Source organism: Sciurus carolinensis, chromosome 2, assembly GCF_902686445.1.
Source record: "Sciurus carolinensis chromosome 2, mSciCar1.2, whole genome shotgun sequence".
Lineage (NCBI taxonomy): Eukaryota > Metazoa > Chordata > Mammalia > Rodentia > Sciuridae > Sciurus > Sciurus carolinensis.
In genome coordinates, this window is record NC_062214.1 from 165,921,941 (window position 1) to 165,948,402 (window position 26,462).

Here is a 26,462-nt window from a genome sequence, read left to right on the forward strand (position 1 = left end):
TAAGAAGTACTGTAACCATTTTCTTTTGGTCACTTGATCCCAATTTTAAAACTACTGAGGCTGGTATGAGATGACAAAATGCAACACCTTATAATAATAATAATAATAATAATAATAATAAATATTATATATGAGATATTATATATTTTAATTTTTCTCCCTTCTAAGCAGTTCTGCTCATGCCACTTCCTTTACCTCATCTATTTAATATTCCTGTCACTTTATCATATGGGCCTATTTTGATGAAAATCCAGTTTTGCAGAAAGGAAACTTCAGATGTAATAATTACCTCTTTTCAGTGTGGATGATTTCTTTTAAAAGACCAACAATTAGAAATACCACATCTCAGGGCAGAAGACCAAAGTTTTAGATTTTGTAAAATCATTTGGCAATAAGCCATCTGCAAACAGTATTTATAAGCTAAAGGAAGGACTTCGTTTCCTTTCTTCTCAATTAACATGTTTAAGCACAACTTGAAGTTATAATGAACATTAGAATTTTGCCTTGCTTTAAGTAAACCAAGTAATTATATGATCATTAATATAATGAGAATCCAATATATAGATTTTTTTAGGGCAGCCATTGTGTTGCCACTTACAGTAAATGTTACAACCACATTACAAAACAAAAGAAAACCCCACAGTGCCTAGAGCAAAAAAGGGTAGGTCATATATTAATCAGTTCACCGATCAGACAGAAGCCTTTCAGAACAGTATCACATCATATTCAGTATCACATCATCATATCACATCATATCACATTCAGAATAGTATCAACCTTATATTTCTTTTTTCACCACAGCTTTTTTGAGGTATAATTAACAAATAAAAAGGGCACATATTTATGGTGAACTATGTATTTTTGTTTTTGTTTTTTTCCATGTGTTTTGATTTTATACACAGGTATGCAAGCGTGCACACACACACACACACACACACACACACACACACACATTGTGAAATGATTCCCACAGTTAAGCTGATTAACCTATAGTCATTTCCTCACATATTTATCTTTTTGGTGTGTGTTGAGAACATTTGAAATCTGCTCACTTAGCAAATTGCAGGCATATAATATAGTATTATTAACTATAACCACCTTGTTGTAGATTAAAGGTCCCAAACATTTTTTCCATACCTATATATAACTTTTGAGGAAATGAGTAACATTTTTTTCATTTTTTCTATGTAGATTAAAAGGCATACATAGCCAACACCATACTGTTAAGGAAAGCTTTGCTGTTTTTTATGATATGGAAAATGAATGATGTAAATGCTAATAATTCATAGAAATATCAATATTTTTTCACCTTTTCCTGAATTTAGATATAAGGTATGCTATTTATACAAGCAGAATATGAATACAAATTGTCTCATGAAAATCTCTTATAAAAAACAATTTGCTCATCTGAGTTCCCAGCCTTTTGGTTTGATAATTTGATTACCAAATTAATAAAATAAAGAAATAAAATAATATAAAAGACACCTCTATGTTTAAAGGGAATTGTTGTAATGCAAAAGAATGTTCACTTCTCTGTTTTCAAGTTGGTCACTGAAAAAAGGATGGGATCTAAATATTAGCAAATAAGGTGAGACTTTTCATAAAGTGAAAACAGACTTGGAAATATTTTAATCAACCTTCCCATATCATACAAAGCCGTATTATTTCACAGCAAGCCCAACAACCTGGTTTTACTCCAACATTGAAGTTGTTTTATTGCACTAAGTAAATTAGTTGGTGTGCTTTAAGAACCAAGCTATGATTATAAAGATAGATAATTACCTTTAAACACTAGAAGCTTACCTAACACAGTGATTCATTGATCCTTAAGAACTGAGATGAATGTTGAGAACAATTGATTTAACTCATCATCTTTTGTTCACTGCATAGAATATGTTCAAATGGCATATAAGATGAAATTGACTACAGTATTCAAATTTCTGGTCTCTTTCTTGCTTTCTCCCTACAATTATATTATCTCCTTTGACTTTTCATTACAGTGGGATCCTATTTATATATTGTGCAACTTGAACTGAAAAACAAAATTGAGTTTCTCCACACAAAAAGTTTTTTGCTTCTTCCAGGAGCAGAAGGTATAAATATTTAATAACGTTAAAACTCCAAAGAAAAGATGAACATTAGCAAAAAGATTATATCTCCCAAGTAAATTTGGGATACTTTTTTTTTAAGTTAAGCAAAATATTTTAATCTCATACAAAAATTTTATCATTTTAAATTACCTTGATTTCATGGGTGTATCTTCTCTTTCTTTCTAGCAGTAGTTTTTCAACATTCAGTCATATTGTTATGATACACTAATGTGGTATGATTTGTTAAAAGAGAATATAAATTGATTAAAACTAATATAAAAATAATCTACAAATCAATTGTTTAAATTCAAGTAGTTTCAAGACTGGTATTGTAGTAATGTGGTTCTTTCTTCTGTTCTGGCGTATCTCCTAAATGAGAAAAGATTAATAGCTGACTCTCCTTGAACATTCCTAGAGTTTATGATGTATGTAAATTTTATCCATTGTGTAGACCCAAGGGAAAAAAAATACTTTAAGGAGAGCTTCAATGTATCATAGGATACTTGCATGAGCAGCCTCAGAATTGTTAGTTTATAATGGTCTTTTTTAATGTAGAATTAATCTTTTTGCCTTGATGGAAAGAAGTAATAAAATATAACCATCATTAAACTGCCTATTTTCACCTCATTTTTTTTCTGGCTAGGTCTATATTTGACTCTGATAAAGGATTCTCACGTTTATAGAGTGTCTATGAAGATTAGACCAAGCAATATACATTATTCACTTCATTCCTTACTTCAGCAGTATGGCTTTCAAGGTGTGGTCCTAAGATTAGCATCATAAACATCACCAGGCAAAGTGTTAGAAATGCAAATTTGAGGACCAGTCAGACATTTTGAATTAGAATATGTGGGAGTGGGGCCAAAAAACTTGTGTTGTAGCAAGACCTCAGAAGATTATGATGCATACAAAGTTTTAGAACCACTGCTCTAAGCATATCTCACCTTGATAATGTAACAAAGTTGTTAGTAGTCACTAGCTGGCATTTCAAAGAGAATCTTTGCTGTTTATTTAATCAACAGAGATCACTATAATAATTGTTGGGAGGAAATTGTATTAAATTTACATACCTGGGTAGCAAACATATAAATATAAATCACAAATTCTTCTGCTATGTTAATAAAAGTATGTTCACATAATTAAGTAAAGCACTATACTAAATGAGTTTTCACAAAGAATCACTGTGCATGTAAGAAATGTATACACATTTAGATTTAGCTGTTGTGTGTTTTATATATATTTAAGCATCATTGCCTGTTAGCAATAACTTTTAAGGTCAATTTTTCCCCTGAAGTTAAAAAATGAACTTCCATCGCATCAACAATATCTCTCAGCTATAAAATCATTTATGGCACCATTTTTACAACTTAACATTCTTTGAAGAATCTAACTTGTTATTTTCAGAGCATCAAGGAAAAGATCACAATTATGTGATTTTTTCATGTGCATTTGCAGCTTTCAGACTTAGGAAAATATTTAGAGGTTAAAGATAAATATCATTTAAAGAGAGCAGCCAAATCCAACTAAACCTCACTATTCTGGACACTGCTTGTTCCAAAAAACTGATACCCGAATTTAAAAATCAATATTGTATAATTAAGAAAGTAGGAAATAGAACTTTAAGCTAATTAAGAAAAAATAATTTTAAACTTTTAAGAGCATCTTTGCCATTGATAATGAATAGTCTATTGATAATGAATATTTGTTATCTACACATTAACTGTCACAGATAACTCTTATTTATAATGTAATAATATATGTGATTAAAAGAGATAAGGCTATGTTTTTAAAATCATTCTTCTGTTTGGATTTTCTAACAAAATAGATATTTATTAGGTATTAATAAAATAGGTATTTAGATAGGTATTTTTCTCTTGTTTCATTCTAAATTAAGTTTTATTTCCTTGTTCTTCTAGTTGTGCCTCCCCATTTAAGGCTTATAGATCTTTGCACTCTGCTCTGGCTTTCTTGTCTTTCTTCCAGTACCCACCTCATTAGATTGGTTTTCCTTAATGTAGATTGCACTATTTCAGTGTTCTGCTTCCTGCCCAGCAATTACCAATGCTCATATGTTAGGGTTTTAGCTCTCCATTTATTATGCCTTCATCTTTGGATCTCAACAACTGTTTGTAGGTGGTTTGTGGATATTTATATTACGCCTGTTCTCTGATATGATCAAAATTATGAGATGGTAAGTTGAATTACAGAGTAGAAACATATGAAAGATTGTGTATCAAATATCTACTATATGCTAGATGACTTATTTAATTTAGTTCTCCAGACCCTCTTAAATGATGTAGATGTGTTTTATTAATATCTATATTTTACTTACTAGTACACTAAAGTTCAGAAAAGTTATATATTTTCTTTTAGCTCACAAAGCACTTAAGTAGTAAAGCCAGGTTTCAGATCTAGATAGGTTCATTTGTTGATTCATTTCCTTATTCAACAAACTGTTATTGAGTACATACCATGCGTTGGGCATGGCCCTAGATTCTGTGGCAGATCCACTTGCTCTTGTGGACATTAGCTGCGTCTGCATTCACAGATGGTAATCTTTGTACTACACCAGACAGCTTAAGACAGAGAGAAAATAAAATAGAAACAAAATGTTCTAATGTTTTCTGGAACAGAAATAGTTGTTACAGATGTAAGAAAGACTATTTGCAAGAATACACTATTGTCTCTAGTCCTGTGGAGGATCTGACATTCTGTTTTTCCCACCATGTCACCACTATTAGCACCAGTGCCTTTCAATGGCATCACTACAATATGTATTTTTCTTTTATGTTCTAAAATACATAATATCTGTGTCTATAGACCCAAATTCTCTAGAAGATCTTAAGACAAAATTAACAGTCCTTCTGGAAACACATTTTTAAAAAGATGAAGAACTCTATGTAAAGAATACATACATTCATCAACCCATCCATCCATATGTTTTTTATACCCTGAAAAATATTTAAGATGGCTTACCCAAATAAACACAACAGAATTTTTGAAATATAAATGTGAAAAATAGAAAAAGTGAAAATAAGATGAAATTAGGTTGTTTAATAAGCCTACTGAAAGATATCCACAGATTTTTCTGTTTACCAGAGTAGCCTTGATTCACAAGCATCATAATTTAAAGATAAACTAGTAGCACAGAAGAGCATCCATATCTAGTTATGACACTTGAAAGTAAATTTCACCTGTATGTTTTTCTAAGGAGGATCATAGTATAACATCGTGAACAATGACCTCAAGTAATTCATAATGTAAATAAGAATTTCAGTGAGCCATTTTACTAGATCCAATTGCATATCAAAAAATCAAAGTCCAATAAAATAATTCTATGAAAAATAAAGTGAGACATTCCATGCAGATCACTCTCCAGTGACCTCACCAAAAAGTATAGTATATTTTAGAGGATCTAGAAAAATTAATGAGCTGCAATTTTTAGACAATTTTTATTGTGCTACTCTGGGAGTACATCATTTTATGTGGCTCTCTGTAGTCATTTTTCTCTGTTGTTTTAGCAAAATACCTGAGGTTGGATACTTTATGAAGAAAAGTTTATGGTTCATAGTTTTATAGGCTGAAAGCCGCAAATTGGATGGCCCTGTCTGTTCAGCTTCTGATGAAATCCCCCTTGACTGCATCAGAACACAGGAGAGGAACAGAAACAGGTATTCATAGAAGGAATCAGATGGCAGGATCAAAAGGCATAAAACCAGTAGTCAGGCTTAGTCTTTTCATAACTAATTCTCTCAAGAAACAACTCCAGGAGACCAGCATTAATCCCTTCTGAAAACAGTACCTCCAGTGACCTAATTTCCTCACACTAGACCCCACATCTTACATTTTGACTGATCTTAAAATTCTGAATCTTCCCTGGGAGTGGAAAGAGGGAGGTCCATAGCAAACTCCAAACTTATCAAATGTCAACCATTGCTTATCTAGAGGACATTTTTGAGCAGGTAGTGAAGTATTTACTCTATACAGAGAGTTCCTTTTATATTATTCTCAATAAAATCCTCTTGCTTGATTTTTAAGGCTCTAAGATTTTAGGTTTCCTAAGAGATTATAAACCTTAATAAAGCATCTTAAAACACAAAAATAGTGCTCCTTCTCAGGAAGACTCAAAATTATATTAGATATTACTAATACAACATTTAGATAATACTAGTTCAACACAAACTTAAATGGTAGCAACTCATTTTCAAACTTAAAAATTTAAGGTTTCTGAACTGGGACTGTAGCTCAGTGGTAGAGCACTTGCATGGTACATGTGAAACACTGGGTTGGATCCTCAGCACCACATAAAAATAAATAAAGGTATTGTGTCCATTAACAACTGAAAAAAAAAAGCCTTATATTAAAAAATAATAACAAGGTTTCATTTTCTGTTGCCTGATGGCCCCTTCTATTTAAAGTGGGTTTTATTAAGAAGCATCCTTTGTTAGTTTTCCTTTAAAATTTCTGCTGTTGTTAAATACTGTACATGCTGGGATTCAGTAAACCAGTAGATTGTGTCAATTCTAGTAGTCCTGTATTCTGTATAATATTAAGGGATGAAGTAATAATTTATGTGGGTTCTAAAAGTTTGTTTATAATACCAATTAGCATCTAATACATACTTGATGCATTTTAACTGAATTTTGCCCAGAGAAAAATGTTTTACCACAGCTAGTCTTATTTAGAACTGTCACTCTACTTCTAATGAATTTTAAGATATCAACTTTTCTCTATATTCCTCCATAATTTACTTTATATTTTGTTTGCTTTTCCACTTATTTATTTTGCAACCTTTATTCCTTTGTTGTTGCTTTCAATTTATTGTAAATTGCTTCACTTACACAAAACTAGAAAAGGATTAGGTCATGTATTTGGCTGCTACTTTAGCCTAAACTGATCTTGACCATTGTAGTACAACATACAGTTGTGCTTCATTTTATGGAACTTCAATTTATTGTGCTTCATAAATTGTATGTTTTACAAATTGAAGACTTGTGGCAACTCTGCATTAAGCAAGTCTACTAGCACCATTTTTCTAATAGTATGTATTCACTTCATATCTTTGTGTCACATTTTGGTAATTCTTGGAATAATCCAAATTTTTTCATTATTATTATATCTATTAATCAGTCGGCAGCCATCAATATCAGTGCAAGGCCCTCACCAGCAAGATGTTCAGATGATCATTAGCATTTGTAGCAATAAAATATTTTTAAATTATATACTGTTTTAGACATAAGGCTATTCACACTTAATAGATTATAGGATAGTGTAAACATACTTTTATGTGCACTGGGAAACCGAAAACTTCGTGTGATTTTATTATGACTTTCACTTTATTGCAGTGATCTGGCATCAAACTTAGAATGTCTCCCAGGTGTGCATTTATACCTGTTTTGACAAATCCTTAGAAAATGTAATTTTCCTTTCTCCTTCACTGGCTTATTCCAGGTTTAACTATCCTTATTCTAAAAATGTACTGTCCTAAATTTCCTAATGTATACAACCTATCACTTCATTAATTCTTTTTTTAAAAATCAGATGGTTAATTTATATTGAAGATATCAAAGAAAGTAAATGGAGAGTTTTTCTTCTAGCCTGCATATGGGTAAAAAGTTAACTTGATGACTTCTTGTCCCTTTAAATCATGTTATAAAATCATAGAGATAGGAGGAGTATAAAATGATATCTGGTTTTCATGGACAATTATTTCAAGAGTACTAGGGGGAAAAAATGCCCAGCTTTCTTACCCTTGAAAAATCTATTGAATTATTATAAAAATCTGAGGCATCATTTTTGGAATTCAGGTTATCAAGCAAGATGTGATTTCTGTCAAATACTACTGAACTCTAAGGAATCCGATAGTACTGCTACTATAAAAGTTATCTGGATTCTTTTGGTCCTTAGCTTTTATTCAGTGATCCTGAAAAAAAAAAAATACAAATGTTTGGGGAATTACAAAGTATGATTTATAGAAAGACTGGGTTATAATTATCTCTTAGTGAATTTACTATTCTGCCTTCCTTTTTTGGCTTATTTCACTCAGTCTGCTATTTAATCTTTAATTACAGGCCACAAAAGAAGTAATAGAACGGGAAGCGCCAGGGATGGCCCTGGCAATGCTGATGGGATCACTTAATGTTACACCTCTGGGCATGCTCTCTAGGTAAGAAAGTAACCAACATGTTGCAAAGAAAGTTAATTCCAGTCCACTATTCAGTACAACAGACTGATAAGTGTAAGAAACTTCAGTCACAACACTTAAGGTCACCCCTTTTTTCCAGGTTTAAGCCTCAGTATGTTTTCTAGCTAGATCTTGGCCAGTTTCTTCAAGTTCTGGGTTTTGTTTTTGTTTTTGTTTTTAGGGGTTCTTTTGCATATTATGTTAAAACCTTTATAAAATGTTGTATTAGTGCTGAAAGTTGTTAGTTTAATAAGATGTGAAGTTGCTATTTATTTTGTTTATAATAATCTATTGATATTCATTAACTCTAACTAAATACTAATTTAATAAAATTAAACAGCAAAGTTCATTAAAACAACTTGTGAGAACAAGTTAGGAACTTCTATTCCAATTTATAAATAGACACATTGATGTACAGTCATGAAAGAAAAGTTCAATTCATGTTGATAATCTCTTGCCAACTTGGTATATTTAAATTATTATATTAATAATATGTAATTACATTAAATTAATATATTTAAAATTGTACCTTTGTTGACATCCATCCTCAATGTGATGACTTAGTTGTTACTATTTTAGCAACTCTTAGATTAAAATCTCCTAATTGAGTACAATGTATATTTAAGATAGAACTATCAGTTTATTCATCATCTGTTGATTTAATGACCATTGATTAATAAAGTTAATCTCAGAGCAACCATAAAATACACAACAACTTTATAATCTCAGAATTTTATAATCATTTATAGTCATTTACATCCTGTATGCAGTATGGATGTAAAGGTAAATGTACCCATTTAATTGTATGGAATGTGATGTAGAATGTTTTTTCTGTTATTTAAAGTTTGTATTCCATCAATGTCATCTGCTACAGGAGAATGTAGATTGTTCATTGATAACTATATTCTCTTTACTGTCACATGTACTATATAACATTTAATTTAGTAAGAACAAATCAAGAGTTAATGTAGCATCGTAGATATTTTAAATGTAAAAGTCCATGCTTGAGTTTAAAGAACACAAGGTGATTCTTTTATACCTTTAAAAAAAAATCCTTATTGATGTTATGTACTCCTCTATAATCCAGGGTCATAGTTGATCCCTTTTTTCCTATGTAATTAAGTAGAGATTTTGGAACATAAAAAGAACTCTTCCTGGTATACAAGGATATAATCAAGAAATAATTAAACTTCATCTCTTATTAATTCTTTTTATAATAACATTTTAATTCAGGAGGCATAATAATATACTTACTTGCCAGGTCCCATAATAAACACAAGGAATTCTAAAGATAGAAAGAAAAATAAGACATGATCCTTACCTTAAGGATTCAACAGCTTAACTGAAGAAATTTTTCTTTATAACTGTTAAGGTAAATCCTTAACAGAAAGGTAGCTTTCTTGATGTGGTATAGAAATACCACCTTTTTTTCTTATCAAAAGACTTTTCTGGGTTAGTTCCTCCTCTGTTTTCTATAGCCCCGTAATTACTAAGCACTGCACTTCTGTGTGAGTGAAAAGTTAATTAGCAGGAGCTACTTCTAAGTATTTTGGAATAAGTCCATCATCTTTTTCCTGAAAGTTTTGAAAATTTATATACATATTCATATATATACTTAATAATATGTATTTAAATCTACATATCTACATATGTATTTTAAATATATCTGTATACATACATAAACACACAGACACATACATACATACATCACACCTTCACTTCTTCTGGCTTTTCTTTCTGTTCTTTGCTGATTTAAAATTTTAGAATGGGGATGTTGGTCTAAATTAGCTATGAAAAAAGGAACTGTAAAATATTTCCCTGAATTTTTTGTACTTTTTTGTACTTCTGTGCACATAAACAAAAGGAATTAGAGAACTGAGTAGTGACAAATGTTTTCAAGGTATTTCATATAGTTCTTTGAGTTTGTTCTCTATATTTACAACTCACAGGACTTAAGTTAGTTCATACACAGAATTAAGATATCCATATTCTATAACTCTCTCTTCTTTAAGAATTTACCACACACACCAACTTCTAGGGACCCTCATTCCCAATTATTCTGAGCAGAACACGTTTCTTGCAGAGCATTAATTTACTTTACTATCATGTTCTTCTGTACAACCAGAACACATTTGAGACAAAGGGACAAAAGATTTTTAAAAAATAAACGAAAAACTAAGATTATTCACCTCAACTCTGTAGACAGTAGGGATCAATTTTCAGTTCCACTAGCCAGAGAAATCAATATTTTCTCTGGACTTTTTTAAGTATTCACACCATCATAATCATAGTACTACAGCTCCACAACTGGGACTTAGGGCCATTAAGGGTTGTTATTTAAGTTTTGACTTCAGTCTCAAATCTTCCTATTATTCACAGAGTTGTTAGGTAGTGACTCTACATGTAAGGCAGAATACTCTGTATTCTGTCCACAATCAGTAGGAGATGCTATTATTAACTTCTTGGCCAACACCGTAAGATCCCAACAAGAGCAGCAACTTTAGCTAAGATCAAATCCTTCAGTTCATATCCTAGCATTTACTAACCTTAAGTGTGACCTTAGGCAAGTTGTTTAACTAGGTTTAGCACTTCCTGTACCAGTAGGTAATCATGCTTCCTGCAAAATAGCAGCATATAACCCCCTGAGTATGTCATTTATGCTCACTCATTTAAAAAGATCAAATATTTTTTCTTTCTAAACTTCACTAACAATACTAGAGCAATCACTGTGGCTATACATTAAGGTATGATTTATCCTGGGTTTTATTCTCAATTTTTTCACTAACTTAATTTTGCTCTCTACTTAATTTTTCAGGGACATCACATAGCTTATAGATATGCTGTGATGTTTTATATAGGTCAATTCACTGAAATATATCTAAATCATAAGAAGAAAAACTGAGTGCTAGTGTTTTATTTTACAGAAACATCTACCTTTATAATCCCAAAACCCATCCTTCAATTATGTTTTAAATATTTGGTTCATTTACATGAGGTTCTTAGTTTTTTTATACATGAAATAGAATAGGACCAATGTATTTTTATCATAATTTATCCTGTTACCTGACATAATTCCCAATTTGGTCTTTATGCTTTATCTAGTGAAAATGAAATATAAAAACCCCAACAAATACATTTTCTGTTTGTGGAGGGGAGGTAAAAATAGTTTCATTACTAACATTGGTTTAAAATAATTTTTACTATGTAAATTTCCTTAGGAATTATTGTTAAAACAAAATTGGTCACTTAAAATAATTTACATTAACAGTACTATTATCATGAAGAATTTCCACTTTTTTTTTTTAATCGAACACCAAATATACTTAGCCTATAAAAGAAAATAGGGAGGGAAAAAAAGATGGTTAAAGTAGTGAACACCAGCAGTCTGTCCACCTGTACAATAGTTGAACCTGCAAAATATTTCTGATGTAACTATTTATTTTGGAATTTAGGAATCTATTCAAAGGCTCGCAGCTTTCAGGGGAAGTCTTGACTGGCAAATTTTGGTTAATTTTGGTCACTTTCAGCCTAGTGTAGGACTTACTATCTCCCAACCCCATAGTGCCATAGCAGGCTAGTGTCCCTAGGGCAGCTTATAGAAGCCTTTAGAACATGAAACCCTAAATGTCTTTAATCGAAAAAGTTTACAAGAGACAAAGGATATATGTTGTTGAAAGTTTCAAGATAGCATGCTAATATGATACTTAGAAACCTATGATACTTATAAATATATATGTATTTAATAACAGACCATTCAAATAGATGAAGCAAAGCCTAACAAAATTAAAGGAATGCTATGCAATGATAGTTGAAGAATTTAGTACTTAACATTTGATAATGGAGAGACAACTACCAATAAATAAACTAAGGAAATACAGGATTTGAACAACACAATAAACCAAGTAGAACTAATGCACTTACATAAAATACCTAAACAACAGAATATTTACCTTCTCAGGTGCACATGGATATTCTTCAAGTTAAACCAAGTGTTAAGCCAAAACAATATTCTTAACCAATGGGTTTAGGAGGAAATCATAAGAGAAGTTAAAAAATACTTAAAGGTGAATTAAAACAAAACATAACATACTGAAACTTATTGTATACAGAAAAAGCAATGCTGTTATAACTACCAATACTTACATTAAAAATTAAAGATCTCAAAAAAAAAATCTTTACAACTTAAGAAACTAAAAGAACAAATTAATTGCAAAGCTAGCTGGAATAAGAACATAAAAAAAATTAGAGCCAAAATAAATGAAATAGAAAACAGAAAAATAATATAGAAAATCAACTAAACCAAAACTTGATTCTTCACAAAGATCAACAAAACTGACAAAACATTAGCTACATTGACTAGAGAGAAAGAGACAGATGACTCAAACTGTTTAAATTGAGAATGAAATGGAGTTATTACTACTGATTCCATAGAAATAGAAAAGACTGTTAAAAAAAAAAAAAAACAACTGTATGCCAACAAATTGAATAACCTAAATGAATTGGACAAATTTCTGGAAATATAACCATACCAAAAGTGAACCAAAAAGAAATAGTCTAAATAGATCTATTCCTAGTAAGGAGATTAAATAAGTAATCAGAAACCTCTCTACATGTAAAATATGTAGATCAAAGTGTATATATATATATATATATATATATATATATATGTATCTGGTATACATATATATACCAGATGGCTTCACTAGTAAATCCTTTTTTTTTTCCTCAGTATTGGGAACCCAGAATCACTCTACCACTAAACTGCATCCCCAGCCCTTTTAATTTTTATTTCCATACAGGATCTCACTACATTGCTGAGACTACCTCAAACTTGCCATCCTCCTGTCTCAGTCTCAAGAGTGGGTGGGATTGCAGGTGTGCACCATCACACCTGGCTTCAGTGGTAAATACTACAGAGTATTTAAAAAAGAACTAACACCAGTTCTTCCCAAAACCTTCCAACAACAACAACAACAACAAAAAAAACCGAAGAGGAAGTAACACTTCCTAATTCATACATTCTATGAAACCATATCACTGGTCTGATAGATACCAAAGACAGAAGCCAAAAGAAAACTACAGACCAATATCTCTTATGAATATTGATGCAAGACTTAATAAAATAATAGCACAAATTCAGCAGCATATTAAAAATGATTATACACCATGACCAAATGTTATTTATCCCTGGACTGCAAGGATAGTTACATAAAATATATGAAAATAAATCAATAAAATATAGCACAATAGCTGGATGAAGGGGGAGAAACTGACATTATTTCATTTGATGTAGAAAACACATTTGTCAAAATTCTCATGATTAAAAACACTCCACAAACTAGGAATAGAAGGAAACTACCTTAACATGAAAAAGGCCTTGTATGAAAATGACAAAACATATATCATACTCACTGATGAAATTCTGAAAGGTTTGTCTAAAATCAGTAACAAGATAAGGAGGCAGGTATTTTCTGTTTCCATTCAATATTATGTTGGAACTTCTCAGGCAAGAAAAAGAAACTTAAAATAGCTAAATTAGAAAGAGATACCAAAGTGTCTTTGTCTTGATCATTTATGTAAAAAACCCTAAAGTTTCCACAGCATCCATTAGAACTAATAACTGAATTTAACAATGTTCCAGGATACAAAAACAACATATAAAAACAGTTGTGATTCTTTATACCAACAATCTATCCAAGAACAAAAGTAAGAAAATAATTGCAAAATACAGAGTACATTCATGTTCAAAACACTAGAAAAACTAGGGATACTTGTAGAACTTGTAAAAGCTGTATATGTTAAACCCAAGGCCAGCATTATTCTAAATGGGAAAAAGTTGTAAGCTTTCCCTCCAAAAACTGTAACAAGACAGGGATGCCCTCTTTTACCACTTCTGTTCAACAAAGTCCTTGAAACTCTAGCCAGAGGAATTAGGCAATAGAAATGAAAGGATATGAATAGGAAAAGAAGAGCTCAAACTATCCCTGTTTGCTGATGACATGATCCTATATTTTGAAGATGCCCAAAACTCTACCAGAAAATTTCTAGAACTCCTAAGTGAGTTCAGCAAATAGCAGGATATAAAATTAACACACATAAATCAATTGCATTCCTATATACCAATGATGAATCTATTGAAAAGATAAATTAGGAAAACTACCCCATTCACAATAGTCTCAAAAAAAATATTGGGAATCAGTCTCATAAAAGAAATGAAAGACCTCTAAAATGAAAACTACAAAACACTAAAGAAAGAAATTGAAGAACACCTTAGAAGATGAAAAGTTCTCCTATGTTCTTGGATAGTCAAAATTAATATTGTCAAAGTGGCCATACTACCAGAAGCACTATACAGATTTAATACAATTCTTATTAAAATTCCAATGATGTTCTTCATAGAAATAAAAAATACAATCATGAAATTCATTTGGATAAATAAGAAGCTCAGAATAGCCAAAGCAATTCTTAGCAAGAAAAGTAAAGCAGGAGGCATCACAATACAGACCTAAAATTATCCTATAGAGCTATAGTAACAAAACCACCTTGGTATTTGTACCAAACAGAATGAAGACCAATGGAATAGAATAGAAGACAGAGAAAAACCCACATAAATACAGTTATCTCATATTAAACAAGGCTGCCATAAACATACATTAGAGAAAAGATAGCCTCTTCAACAAATGGTGCTAGGAAAACTGGAAATCCATATGTAGCAAAATGAAATTTAAACCCTATCCCTCACCCTGCACAAAAATCAACTCAAAGTGGATTGGAGATCTAGGTTTTAGACCAGAGACCCTAAGTATCTGCTAGAAGAAAGTGTAGGCCCAACTCTCCATCATGTCAGCTTAGGAACCAACTTCTTCAACAAGATTCCTAAAGTTCAACAAGTAAAATGAAGACTCAGTAAATGGAAGATATCAAACTAAAAAATTTCTTCACAGCAAAGGAAACAATCAAGAGCATGAAGAGAAAGCTTACAGAATGAGAGAAAATCTTTGCCACCTGCACCTCGGGGCATTAATCTCCAGGATATATAAAGAACAAAAAAAAAAAACTTACCACAAGAAAAATAATAATCCAATAAATACATGGGCAAAGGATTAAAATAGACACTTCTCAAAAGAAGAAATATGAATGCTCAATGAATATATGAAAAAAATGTTCAACCTCTCTAGCAATTAAAGAAATGCAAATTAAAATTACACTGAGATTATATCTCACTCCAGATAGAATGGCAATTAGCAAGAATACAGGTAACAACAAATGTTGCCAACAATGTGTGGGAAAAGGTACACTCCTACATTGCTGGTTGGACTGCAAAGTGGTGCAATCACTCTGGAAAGCAATATGGAGATTCTTCAGAAAACTTGGAATGGAACCACCATTTGACCCAGTTATCCCACTTGTTGGTATACACCAAAAGGACTTAAAATCAGCATATTATAGTGATGTGGCCACATCAATGTTTATAGCAGCTCAATTTACAGTAGCTGAACTATGGAACCAATGTAGGTGCCCTTCAACAGATGAATGGATGAAGAAAATGTGTTATAAATACACTTGAAAATATTACTCACCCCTAAAAAAGAATGATTTTATAACTTTTGCTGGTAAATTGATGGATCCGGGTGCTAAGCAAAATTAGCCAATTCCCTAACACCAAAGTTCAAATTTCTCTCTGATATCCGGTTGTTGATACACAACAAAGTGGGGGGGGGGGGGAACTGTTAGAAGTTCTTTGGATTAGACAAAGTGGAATGAAGTGAAGGAATGGGAGGATAGGAATACGAAAGACAGTAGCATGAATCGGATCTAACTTTCCTATGTTCATATATGTATACATCACCAGTGAAACTCCACATTATGTATACCCACAGGATTGGGATCCTTATTAGAATAAGGTATCCTCCATGTATGTAAAATGTGTCACAATGCATTCTATTTCTCACATGTAGAAGGTAGTGGGGAAAAAGGAAAAGAAAGGGTAGGGAGGCTGTCTCATAAAAATTGAAGGGAGATGAGTAGAAGAAGGAGACTGGAAGAGAGAGGAGAGAGAAAGGAGAAATACTATGGAACAATTTTGATCAAAATATATTGTTATGTCATATATGAATATGTAACAACAAATCCCACTATTATTTGTAATACCAATGAAAAATGGGGGGGCGTGAACAGAGAACTCGAATATATATTTTCTGAAACCATACAAATGACAGAAAAGCATCCAAAAAGATCTTCATTGTCCCCAGTCATTAGGAAATGGCAAATAAAACTGCAATGATATACCACTTTGCATCCATGAAGACAGTAATATTTGAAAAAAGAAAATAACATGTGTTAAAGAAGCTGTAGAGAAATTGGAAATCTCATTTATCACTTGTGGGAGTGTAAAAAAAAAAATTGAATTACCACATGAACCAGCAATTCCACTTCTTGGTTTATATCCAAGAAAGTTGGAAACAGGTACTCTAATAGATATTTGTACACCAATATTCATAGCAGCATTATTCAAATAAGTCAAAAGATGGAAGAACCAAATGTCCATCGACTGTTGAATAGATTAAAATGTATGTTTTTTGTGTGTTTTAAATAGTATATTTTCCAATCCATGAGCAGATATGTCTCTCCTTTTATTCATATTGTCTTTCATTTCTTTAATCTGTATTTTGCAGTTTTAAGCACACAATTTCTGTATATTTTCATAGAGTTACACATATGTATTTTATTTTGCTTTGAATCATTGTTTGTGGCATTTTTCACTTCAGTGTCCATCACATGGTCATTGCTACTGTATACATGATTGTATATTTATACCACAGCTTTCTTACCTGATAGTACTATCAGTTTTAGGAGGGGTTATTCTTTGGTCTTGTGTATTTGTTGGTTTTGTTTTGTTTGTCTGTTTTTGTTCTTTGGGGATTTCTATATCTAAAAATAGGCTAATTTTATTTCTTCCTTGCCACAATCCATGCAGCATCAACAAAGGATCTCAAATGGAATGACTGGAGATGGAAAAAAAACACAGAGACATTTTTAAGTAAAACTGGGAACAGGTGGGATACTGCACTCTGATGAAGTAACAGTGACCCAGAACTAGCTCCACAAATTTATTATATAGGATCTCATAATCAGGAAGTTAACCATAGGGCATTATAAATTGTTCAAGGCTTGTGAGTTATCAGGAAGCTTCCTTGTGCACTGAAAAATTACAGAGCTAGAAACATTTTTGTGGCTCTCCTGCTGTTACAGTGCTAGGAACATCCTGCTATTGTCCTGCTGCACCCAGGAAGCCCATTGTACTGGAATGACTGATAACTGTGTCAGAGCTAATGTTGAGGCTGTTAACATCCTCAACTTTTGGGTAGGGACTATTTCCCAGGCTTGGCTTTTGCCAACACCACAGGATCAGCCGATGACCAGGGTTTCATCTGCTCTCCACATTTCCTTTCTGATTTATTTTATTTTATTTTATTTTATTTTATTTTATTTTATTTTATTTTATTTTATTTTATTTATTTTATTTTATTTCTTTCACATTTCTTTTATTCTCTTCCTTGTGCTGGCTAAAACCTTTGGAACTATGGTGCATAACCACAATGAAAATGGACATCCATGCCTTTTTCCTGATCTTAGGGGGAATGCAGTGAATCTTTTACATTAAGTACATTATCTGTACATTCTTTTACTTTTTATATTTTTATGGATTCTTTTTAGTTTTAGATAACATTATTATATATTTTGACATAATCACAGAAGAATGGACTATAATTTGCTCTAATTCAGCCCCCAGCATTTACTCCCTTCCCCTACTCTCCTCCTATTCTAGTGATCTTTCTATAATTTGTAGTAGTAGTTGTTTTTAAAATTAGTATCTTGTGGATATACTTGATAGTGAGATTCACTGTGATATATTCATGTATGTACATAGAAAAGATGCATCAGATTCATTCTACTGGTTTCCCCTATTCTGTCCCTCCTTCTTCTCCCTTGATCCCTTTTATCTATTCTACTGATCTTTTCTCTATTTTGATGGAATTCACTCTCCCCTCTGCCTTTTTTTTTTCTTTCTTTCTTTTCTCTCTCTCTCTATTTTCTTCTCCTGTTTTTTATTAGCTTCCACATATTGCAGAAAACATTTGACCTTTGGATTTGGGGACTGGCTTATTTTACTTAGCATAACAGTCCCCAGTTCCATGCATTTAATGGCAAATGCCATAATTTCATTCTTTATGGATAAGTAATACTCCATTATGTACATATACCACATTTTATTTTTCCATTCATCTGTCAAAGGGCACCTAGGTTGATTCTACAGCTTGGCTTTTGTGAATTGTGCTGCTATAAACATTGTTGTGGTTGCACTCCTGTAATATGCTGATTTAAAATCTTTTGGATATATACCAAGGAATTGGATAGCTGGGTCATATACTGGTTTCATTCCTAGTTTTGGGGGGTGGATCTTCATACTGCTTTCTGGAGTGCTTGCACTAATTTTCAGTCCCACCAACCATGTAGGAGTGTATTTTTTTCCTCCCATCCTCACCAACATTCAGTATTATTTGTATTCTTGATAATTGCCATTCTGAATGGAGTGAGATGAAATCTCAGTGTAGTTTTGATTTGCATTTCTCTAATTACTAGAGATGTTGAACATTTTTTCATGTATTTGTTGACCATTTGTATTTCTTCTTTTGAGAAGTGTCTGTTCAGTTCTTTTGCCCATTTATTGTTTGGGTTCTTTGTTGTTTTTTGTTTGTTTTGCTTCGTTTGTTTTATTTTGTTTTCTTGTTTGGTACTAAGAGTTCTTTGTATATTCTGGATGTTAATGCACTACCTAAGGAGCAGGTAATGATTTTGTCCATTCTGTAGTCTCTCTCTTCACACTCTTGATTGTTTCCTTTGCTGTGCAGAAGCTTCTAATTTGATACCATCCCATTTGTTGATTTTTAATTTTATTTCTTGTGCTTTAGGAGTTTTGTCAAGGGAGTTGATTCCTATACTGACATGCTCCCGTGTTGAGCCTACATTTTCTTCTAGCATTTGCAGAATTTCTGGCCCAATTCCTGACTCCGATCCACATTGAGTTGACTTTTGTGCAAGTTGAGAGATAAGTTTCAAATTTCATTCTACTACAAATAGATTACCATTGTTCTCAGCAACATTTGTTTAAAAGGCTATCGTTTACCAACGTATGTTTTTGGCACCTTTGTTTAGTATCAAAACTTTATGTGGGTTTGTCTATCTTTTATTCTATTCCATTGGATTTCAAGCCTGTTTTGATGCCAGTACCATGCTCTTTTTATTAATATAGCTCTAAAATATAATTGGAGGTCTGGTATTATGATGCCTCCAGCATCACTTTTTGTTCAGGATTGCTTTGACTATTCTGGGTCTCATATTTTTCAAAATGAATTTCCAAAATGCATTCTCTAGTTCTGTAAAAAATGTCATTGGTATTTTGATGGTGATAACATGAATTTGTATCACACTTTTGGTAGTGTGAACATTTTGTTAATATTAATTCTGCCTATCCAAGAACATGGGAGGTCTTTCCATCTTCTCAGGTCTTTTTCAATTTCTTTTAGTGTTCTGTTAGTTTTCAGGGTAGAGGTCCTTTGACTCTTTTGTTAGATTGATTCCCAAGTATTTTCTTTTTCTTTTTTCTTTTCTTTTCTTTTCTTTTGGCTTATTGTGAATGGGATAGTTTTTTTTTTTTTTCTAATTTCTCTTTCAGCAGATTCACTATTAGAGTATAGGAACATGATTGATTTATGAGTATTGATCATACTTCCTGTTACTTTGCTGAATTCATTTATGAGCTGTAGAAGTCTTCTAAATATAAGATCATGTCATCAACAAACAGATAATTTGAGTTCTTCTTTTCCTGTCTGTATCCCTTTAATTTCTTTTCTTGCATGAGTGCTCTAACTAGAGTTTTAAGGTATATGTTAAATAAAAGTGGTGAAAGTGGCCATCCTAGTGTTGTTACTGTTTTGAGAGGAGATGCTTTCAGTTTTTCTCACTTTCACATAATGTTGGCCTTGAATTTGTCATATATGCCTTTACAATGTTGAGATGAGTTCATTCTATCCCTAGTTTTTCTAGTGTTTTAAACATGAATGGGTGCCGTACTTTGTCAAATGCTTTTTCTGCATAATTATGTGATTATTGTTATTTGCTCCATTTATGTAGTGAATTACATTTAGTAACTTCTATATGTTGAACCAATTTTGCGTCCCTGGAATGAAATCCATTCATCATTCTTCATTTTTGTCAAAACTTTTTTTCAAACTGAAGAAGTACCCACTACAAACTACTCATTGTTTTCTGAGAGTTTTTGAGGAATGTTTACATTTACAATTATTAGAAATATCAGTGTATAGTTTTCTTTTTGTGCTCTCCATGCTTTTAATTTTAATTTTGTAAAATTAACTATTTAATGTTCCCTCCGCAAACCCTTCCAAACTCACTCTATAAAACTAGTGTCACCCTAATATCAAAAACAAACAAAGACACATCAAGGAAAGAAAACTTCATACAGATATCCCTGATGAACATAGATGCAGAAATTCTTAACAAAATTCTGGCAAATTTCTTGAAAATACATATTAAAAAGATAGTGGACCATGATCAAGTTGGGTTCATCCCAGGGATGCAAGGTTGGTTCAACATTCAGAAATCAATAAATGTAATTCATCACATCAATAGACTTAAAGTTAAGAATCATATGATTATTTCAGTAGATGTTGAGAAAGCATTTCATAAAATACAATACCCCTTCATGCTCAAAACACTAGAAAAAATAAGGATAGTAGGAACAGACCTCAACATTAATTGTAAAGGCTTTCTACGTGAAGCCCACAGCCAAAATCATTCTAAATGGAGAAAAACTGAAAGCATTTCTTCCAAATGTGGAAAAAGACAGGGATGCTGTCTTTCACCACTTCTACTCAACATTGTCCTTGAAATGCTAACCAGAGCAATTAGACAGACCAAAGAAATTAAAGGGATACAAATAGGAAAAGAAGAACTCAAACTATCACTATTTACCACAACATGATTCTATATTTAGAGGATCAAAAAAATTCCACCAGAAAACATCTAGAACTCACAAATGAATTCAGCAAGGTAGCAGGATATAAAATCAACACTCATAAATCTAGTGCATTTCTATTCATAAGTGATGAATCCTTGGGAAAAGAAATTAGGAAAACTACCCCATTCACAATAGCCTCAAAAAAAAAAAAAAAACACTTGAGAATTAAGCTAACAAAAGAGGTGAAAGACCTCTACAAATGAAAAGTACAGCACACTAAAGAAATAAATTAAAGAAAACCTTAGAAGATAGAAAGATTTCCCATGTTCTTGGATATGCAGAATTAATATTGTCAAAATAGTCATACTACCAAAAGTGCTAATGCAATTCCATTTAAAATCCCAATGTCATACCTCATAGAAATAGAGAAAATCATCATGCAATTCATCTGTAACATCTGCCAAAGCAGTTGTTATCAGGAAGAGTGATGCATAAGGTATCACAATACCAGATCTTGAACTATGCTATAGAGCAAAGTAACAAAAATGGCATAGCATTGGCACCAAAATAGGAAGGTACAGAAGACACAGAGACAAACCCACATTAATACAGTTATCTCATACTAGACAAAGGTGCCAAAAACATACAATGGAGAAAAGAAAGCCCTTCAACAAATGATGCTGGTAAAACTGGAAATTCATATGCTCTTACCCTACACAAAACAACTCAAAATGGATCAAGGACCTAGGAATTAGAACAGAGACCTTGTGCCAAATGGAAGAAAAAGTAGGTCCAAATCTTCATCATGCTGGCTAAGGACCAGACTTCCTTAACAAGACTCCCAAAGTGCAAGAAATAAAAGCAAGAATCAATAAATTGGATAGATCCAAACTAAAAGGCTTTTTCAGCAAAGAAATAAATCAACAATGTGAAGAGAGAGCCTATGGAGTGGGAGAAAATCTTTACCACATGCACTTCAGATAGAGTACTAATCTCCAGAACTTATAAAGTACTCAAAAAACTTAACACCAAAAATACAAACATATTTTTAAGTACAGATTTTATAAGATTGCATAAAATGTGCACCATTAAGTGCAGCATATCTCAGAAAGATCAGATCTGAGAACTATATAGCTAATAGAAAGCAAAAGCAGCTGTCTCTATCATTCTTTCCAATTAAACTTATGACAGTGTGTTTGTATGATATTTGATTGACTAGTCCCAGACCTCAGTAAAGTGAGTTCTAAGTAAATTTACATTTCAATTATATGTGATCAATCACACATGGAAAGCAGTATGGAGATTCCTTAGAAAACTTGGAATGGAACCACCATTTGACCCAGCTATCCCACTCCTTGGCCTATAACCAAAGAACTTAAAATCAGCATACTACAGTGATGCAGCCACATCAATGTCCATAGCAGCTCAATTCACAATAGCGAGATTGTGGAACCAACATAGATGTCCTTCAGTAGATTAATGGATAAAAAACTGTGGTGTGTGTGTGTGTGTGTGTGTGTGTGTGTGTGTGTGTATTATATATTTTTTATGGAATATTACTCAACCATAAAGAAGAATAAAATTATGGCATTTGCAGGTAAATGGATGGAGTTGGAGAATATCATGCTAAGTGAAATAAGCCAATCCCCAAAAACCAAAGGCTGAATGTTTTCTCTTATAAGTGGATGCTGATACATAACCTGTGACTGGGGATAAGGGAAGAATGGAGGAACATTGGATTATGTAGAGGGAAATGTGGGGGAGGGAGGAGGAGAAAGGAAAGATGGTAGAATAAGACAAACACCATTACCCTATGTATATGTATGATTACACAAATGATGTGACTCTACATCATGTACTATCAGAGAACTGAAAGGTTGTACTCCATTTGTATACAATGAATCAAAATATATTCTGCTGTTATGTACAACTAAATAGGACAAACAATTTTAAAAAAGGTCCCTCCTCTTCTATTTTCTAGAAGACTGTAGATTGTTTTAATTTTTACTTTAAGGATTTCATAAAATTCACTAGTGAAGCCATCTGGACTGGAGATTTACTTGGCTAGAATTTTTCTACTAGAAATTGAATTATAGGCAATTTATATATTTTTAAATTTTGTTGTGACATTTTATACTTTTTAGGTGTTTGGCCATTTCATTTAAGTTGTCTAATTTATATATGAAGTTGCTTATAGTATTCCCTTATCAATTTTTTTTTACTTCAAAGTCTATATTAAAATCCCTGTTTTATTCTTAAGATTGGTAATTTCTATATTCCTTTATTCAGTCTTAGGCTATTTTGGTTTTATTGATTCTTTTTAAAGAATATTTTGTTTTGTTTCATTAATTTTCTCTATTATTTTTGTGTAAAATTTCATTGGGGTTTTTGCTTTTATCTTTATTGTTTCATTCCTTCTGTTTGGGTCAGGTTTATTTTACTCCATATCTGCATTCTTGAAGTGGAAGTTTATTTTATTGATTTGAACTTTCCTATTGTAACCATGAGAAGCACTGCTTAGGATGCACCATAAATTTGATATGTTGTCTTTGCATTTTTGTTTATTTTAATATTTTTCTATTTCTTTTGAGCCTTCCTCATTAATTTGTGGATTATCCTAAAGTTCGTGGTTTAGTTTCCAGGTACATATAAATTTTCCTGTTTATCATTAAATTTTTTACTTACTTGATTCCACTGTGGTTAGAGAAGACAGTCTGTATGATTTCACTTTTTTAAAAACTTTTTGAGGTCCAGCTGAAGTTGTAATGCATTCCTAATCCCTGTAACTTGGGAGGCTGAGGCAAAAGGATAGTAAGTCCAAGGTCAGTGTTAGCAACTTAGTGAGTCACTCTCTGCAAAATTAAAAAGAAAAATTAAGACTAGAGTGTTGCTTAGTGGTAGATAGCCCTTGGGTGCAATCCCCTGTACCTGAAAAAATTAATTAATTAAAAATTTAAAATTAACATTAAACAAACATATAGAGGTCCAAGATATTATCTTGGTGAATATTCAGTGGGCATTGGATAAAATGTGTATTATTCTGTCCAGTGGAATGTTCATAAATGTCATTTCTATCCTAATGAGTGATTGTGTGTTTTAGTTCTCTCTCCTTTTTTATTTGCTTTCCAGGTCTGCTGCATACCTGAAAAATGAATTTAATGCAAAATATATGAAGAATGTTAGGTGTTTTCCCAAATGAAAACAGGTTCAAACAGAAACCTAAATTCAAATATTTGTAATAATTTTATTCATATTTGCCAAATGCTGGACTTAGCTAAGATATATTTTGATAGGTGAATTGATGAGCAAACTGTGGTGCATCCATACAATAAGACGTTATTCAGTAATAAAGAGAAATGAACTATCAATCTACAAAAAGACAGGAAGATCCTTAAATGCATACAGCTAAGTAAAAGAAGCCAGTCTGAAAATCATTCCTAAAATATGATTCCAATATTACAACATTCTAGAAAAAGTAAAACTGTCAGGAGAGTATAATGATCAGTGGCTGCCAGGGCCTTTTTGGAAAAGGTAGATAGATGAATAGATGAAGCTTAGCAGATTGTTAGGGCAGTTAACACTATTCTGTATGATACTTAGAGGTAGAAACATGGAAGTATGACATTAGACATCTGTCAAAACTGAGAATAAACTTCACATATGCAAATTATACCTAGCAGATCCCAGAAAGGAATGCAAATTCTAATAAGAGAATCTAAATATACTACAAAATAAATGACACAACCCAATGGAAGGTGGTGCAGGGAAGGGTACTGACTTCAATGTATTTAAATATGAGTGGAGGCTGTATGATCAAAGGTAAAAGCAACATAAGGACTTTAGTAAATAAACTACAAAAGCAAAGGAGCCAACTTACAAATCTCCCAAGTTTAAAAAGTTTAAGCAATAAAATAAAGCACTATTTTGTTATAACCCAAAGTATAAAATAAATATCCATATCTGATACATTTTTGAATAAATTAATTAGTGGAGGAGAAGAGACAAATCTCTCATGGAGATTTCCAAATAATTTGTATAGATTCTCCACTTTCAAGGAACGGGGAATGTACAATTTCCCACTCCTTAGTGACTTCCTTCCATAGAGTAGTTTTATGGGTACATGGTGAGGAGAGTACGTTTACTATGGAGAGGTCTGACAAACACCTTAGCCAGGTGATCAAGATCAGTGTCAATATTTATAAGTCATGTAGGTAAGCATATACCTTTGATATTATGTCATGGAAATGTCACTTTACTTCTGTGGTCTTCCTTTAAAAATCCCATAACACTAGACTTGGCATAAGTAAATATCAGAAACTCTAGTAGATTATCCTACAGTTTTTGCAGGTACCCTATAAAACCTGCCCCAACTCCTCAAATCTGTCAAGGTCATCAAAAAAAGAAAACTGAGAAACTGTCACTACAAAAAGAGGTATTAAGGAGACATTTCAGTTAAATGTAATTTGGTAATCAAATGGAATCTTGGAACAAAAAAAAAGGGCTTTAAGTAAAAACTAAGGAAATATGAATAAACCGTGGACTTTAGTTAATAATAATATGTTAATATTGGTTCATTAATTGAAACGCATGTGTCATACTAATGTAAGACATTAAATACAGGGGAATTCAGTGCAGGGTATATGAGAAATCTCTCTACTACTTTCTGCATTTTTCTGTAAATCTAAATTTTTTTTTTTAAAAAACTAGGTTCAGTTAATGTTTTAGGCTCATATTCTATACAACTTTCAAGAAACAAACTATTCCAGTCTTACATAAACTATCCCCCAAAATGGTAGAAAAATAAATATTTCCCAGTTCACATTATGAATCTAAGATGATCTTATTACCAAAACCACGAAAAGGATAGCAAGAAAAATATAGGTTAAATATCTACTGTGAGCATAGATAAGCTTTGGGAATAAAATATTAACATGCCAAAAAAGATACATGTAGACCAAAATAGATTTATTTATGGAAATAAAGATGATCATATTAACAGATTAAGAGGATAAAATTATATGGTCTTCTCTATTGATTCATGAAAAGCATTTGATAAAATTTCATATCTATTAATAAATATTCTTAACAAACTAAGATTAGAAGAAATTTCCTTAATCTAATAAGGCAAATATAGTTAATAGTTAGATAT

General features: G+C 32.0%; 1 protein-coding gene across 20 annotated transcripts in view; it reads left to right on the forward strand.

Annotated features, from left to right (window-relative positions):
• Gphn (gephyrin) overlaps positions 1–26,462 on the forward strand; it is a 641,988-nt gene that overhangs the window by 349,669 nt on the left and 265,857 nt on the right. For all 20 annotated transcript variants that reach the window (XM_047539524.1, XM_047539518.1, XM_047539521.1 and 17 more), the window contains one exon: positions 8,162–8,256. In XM_047539524.1, coding sequence (XP_047395480.1) covers positions 8,162–8,256 — 95 coding nt within the window. The remainder of the gene's footprint in view (positions 1–8,161; positions 8,257–26,462) is intronic.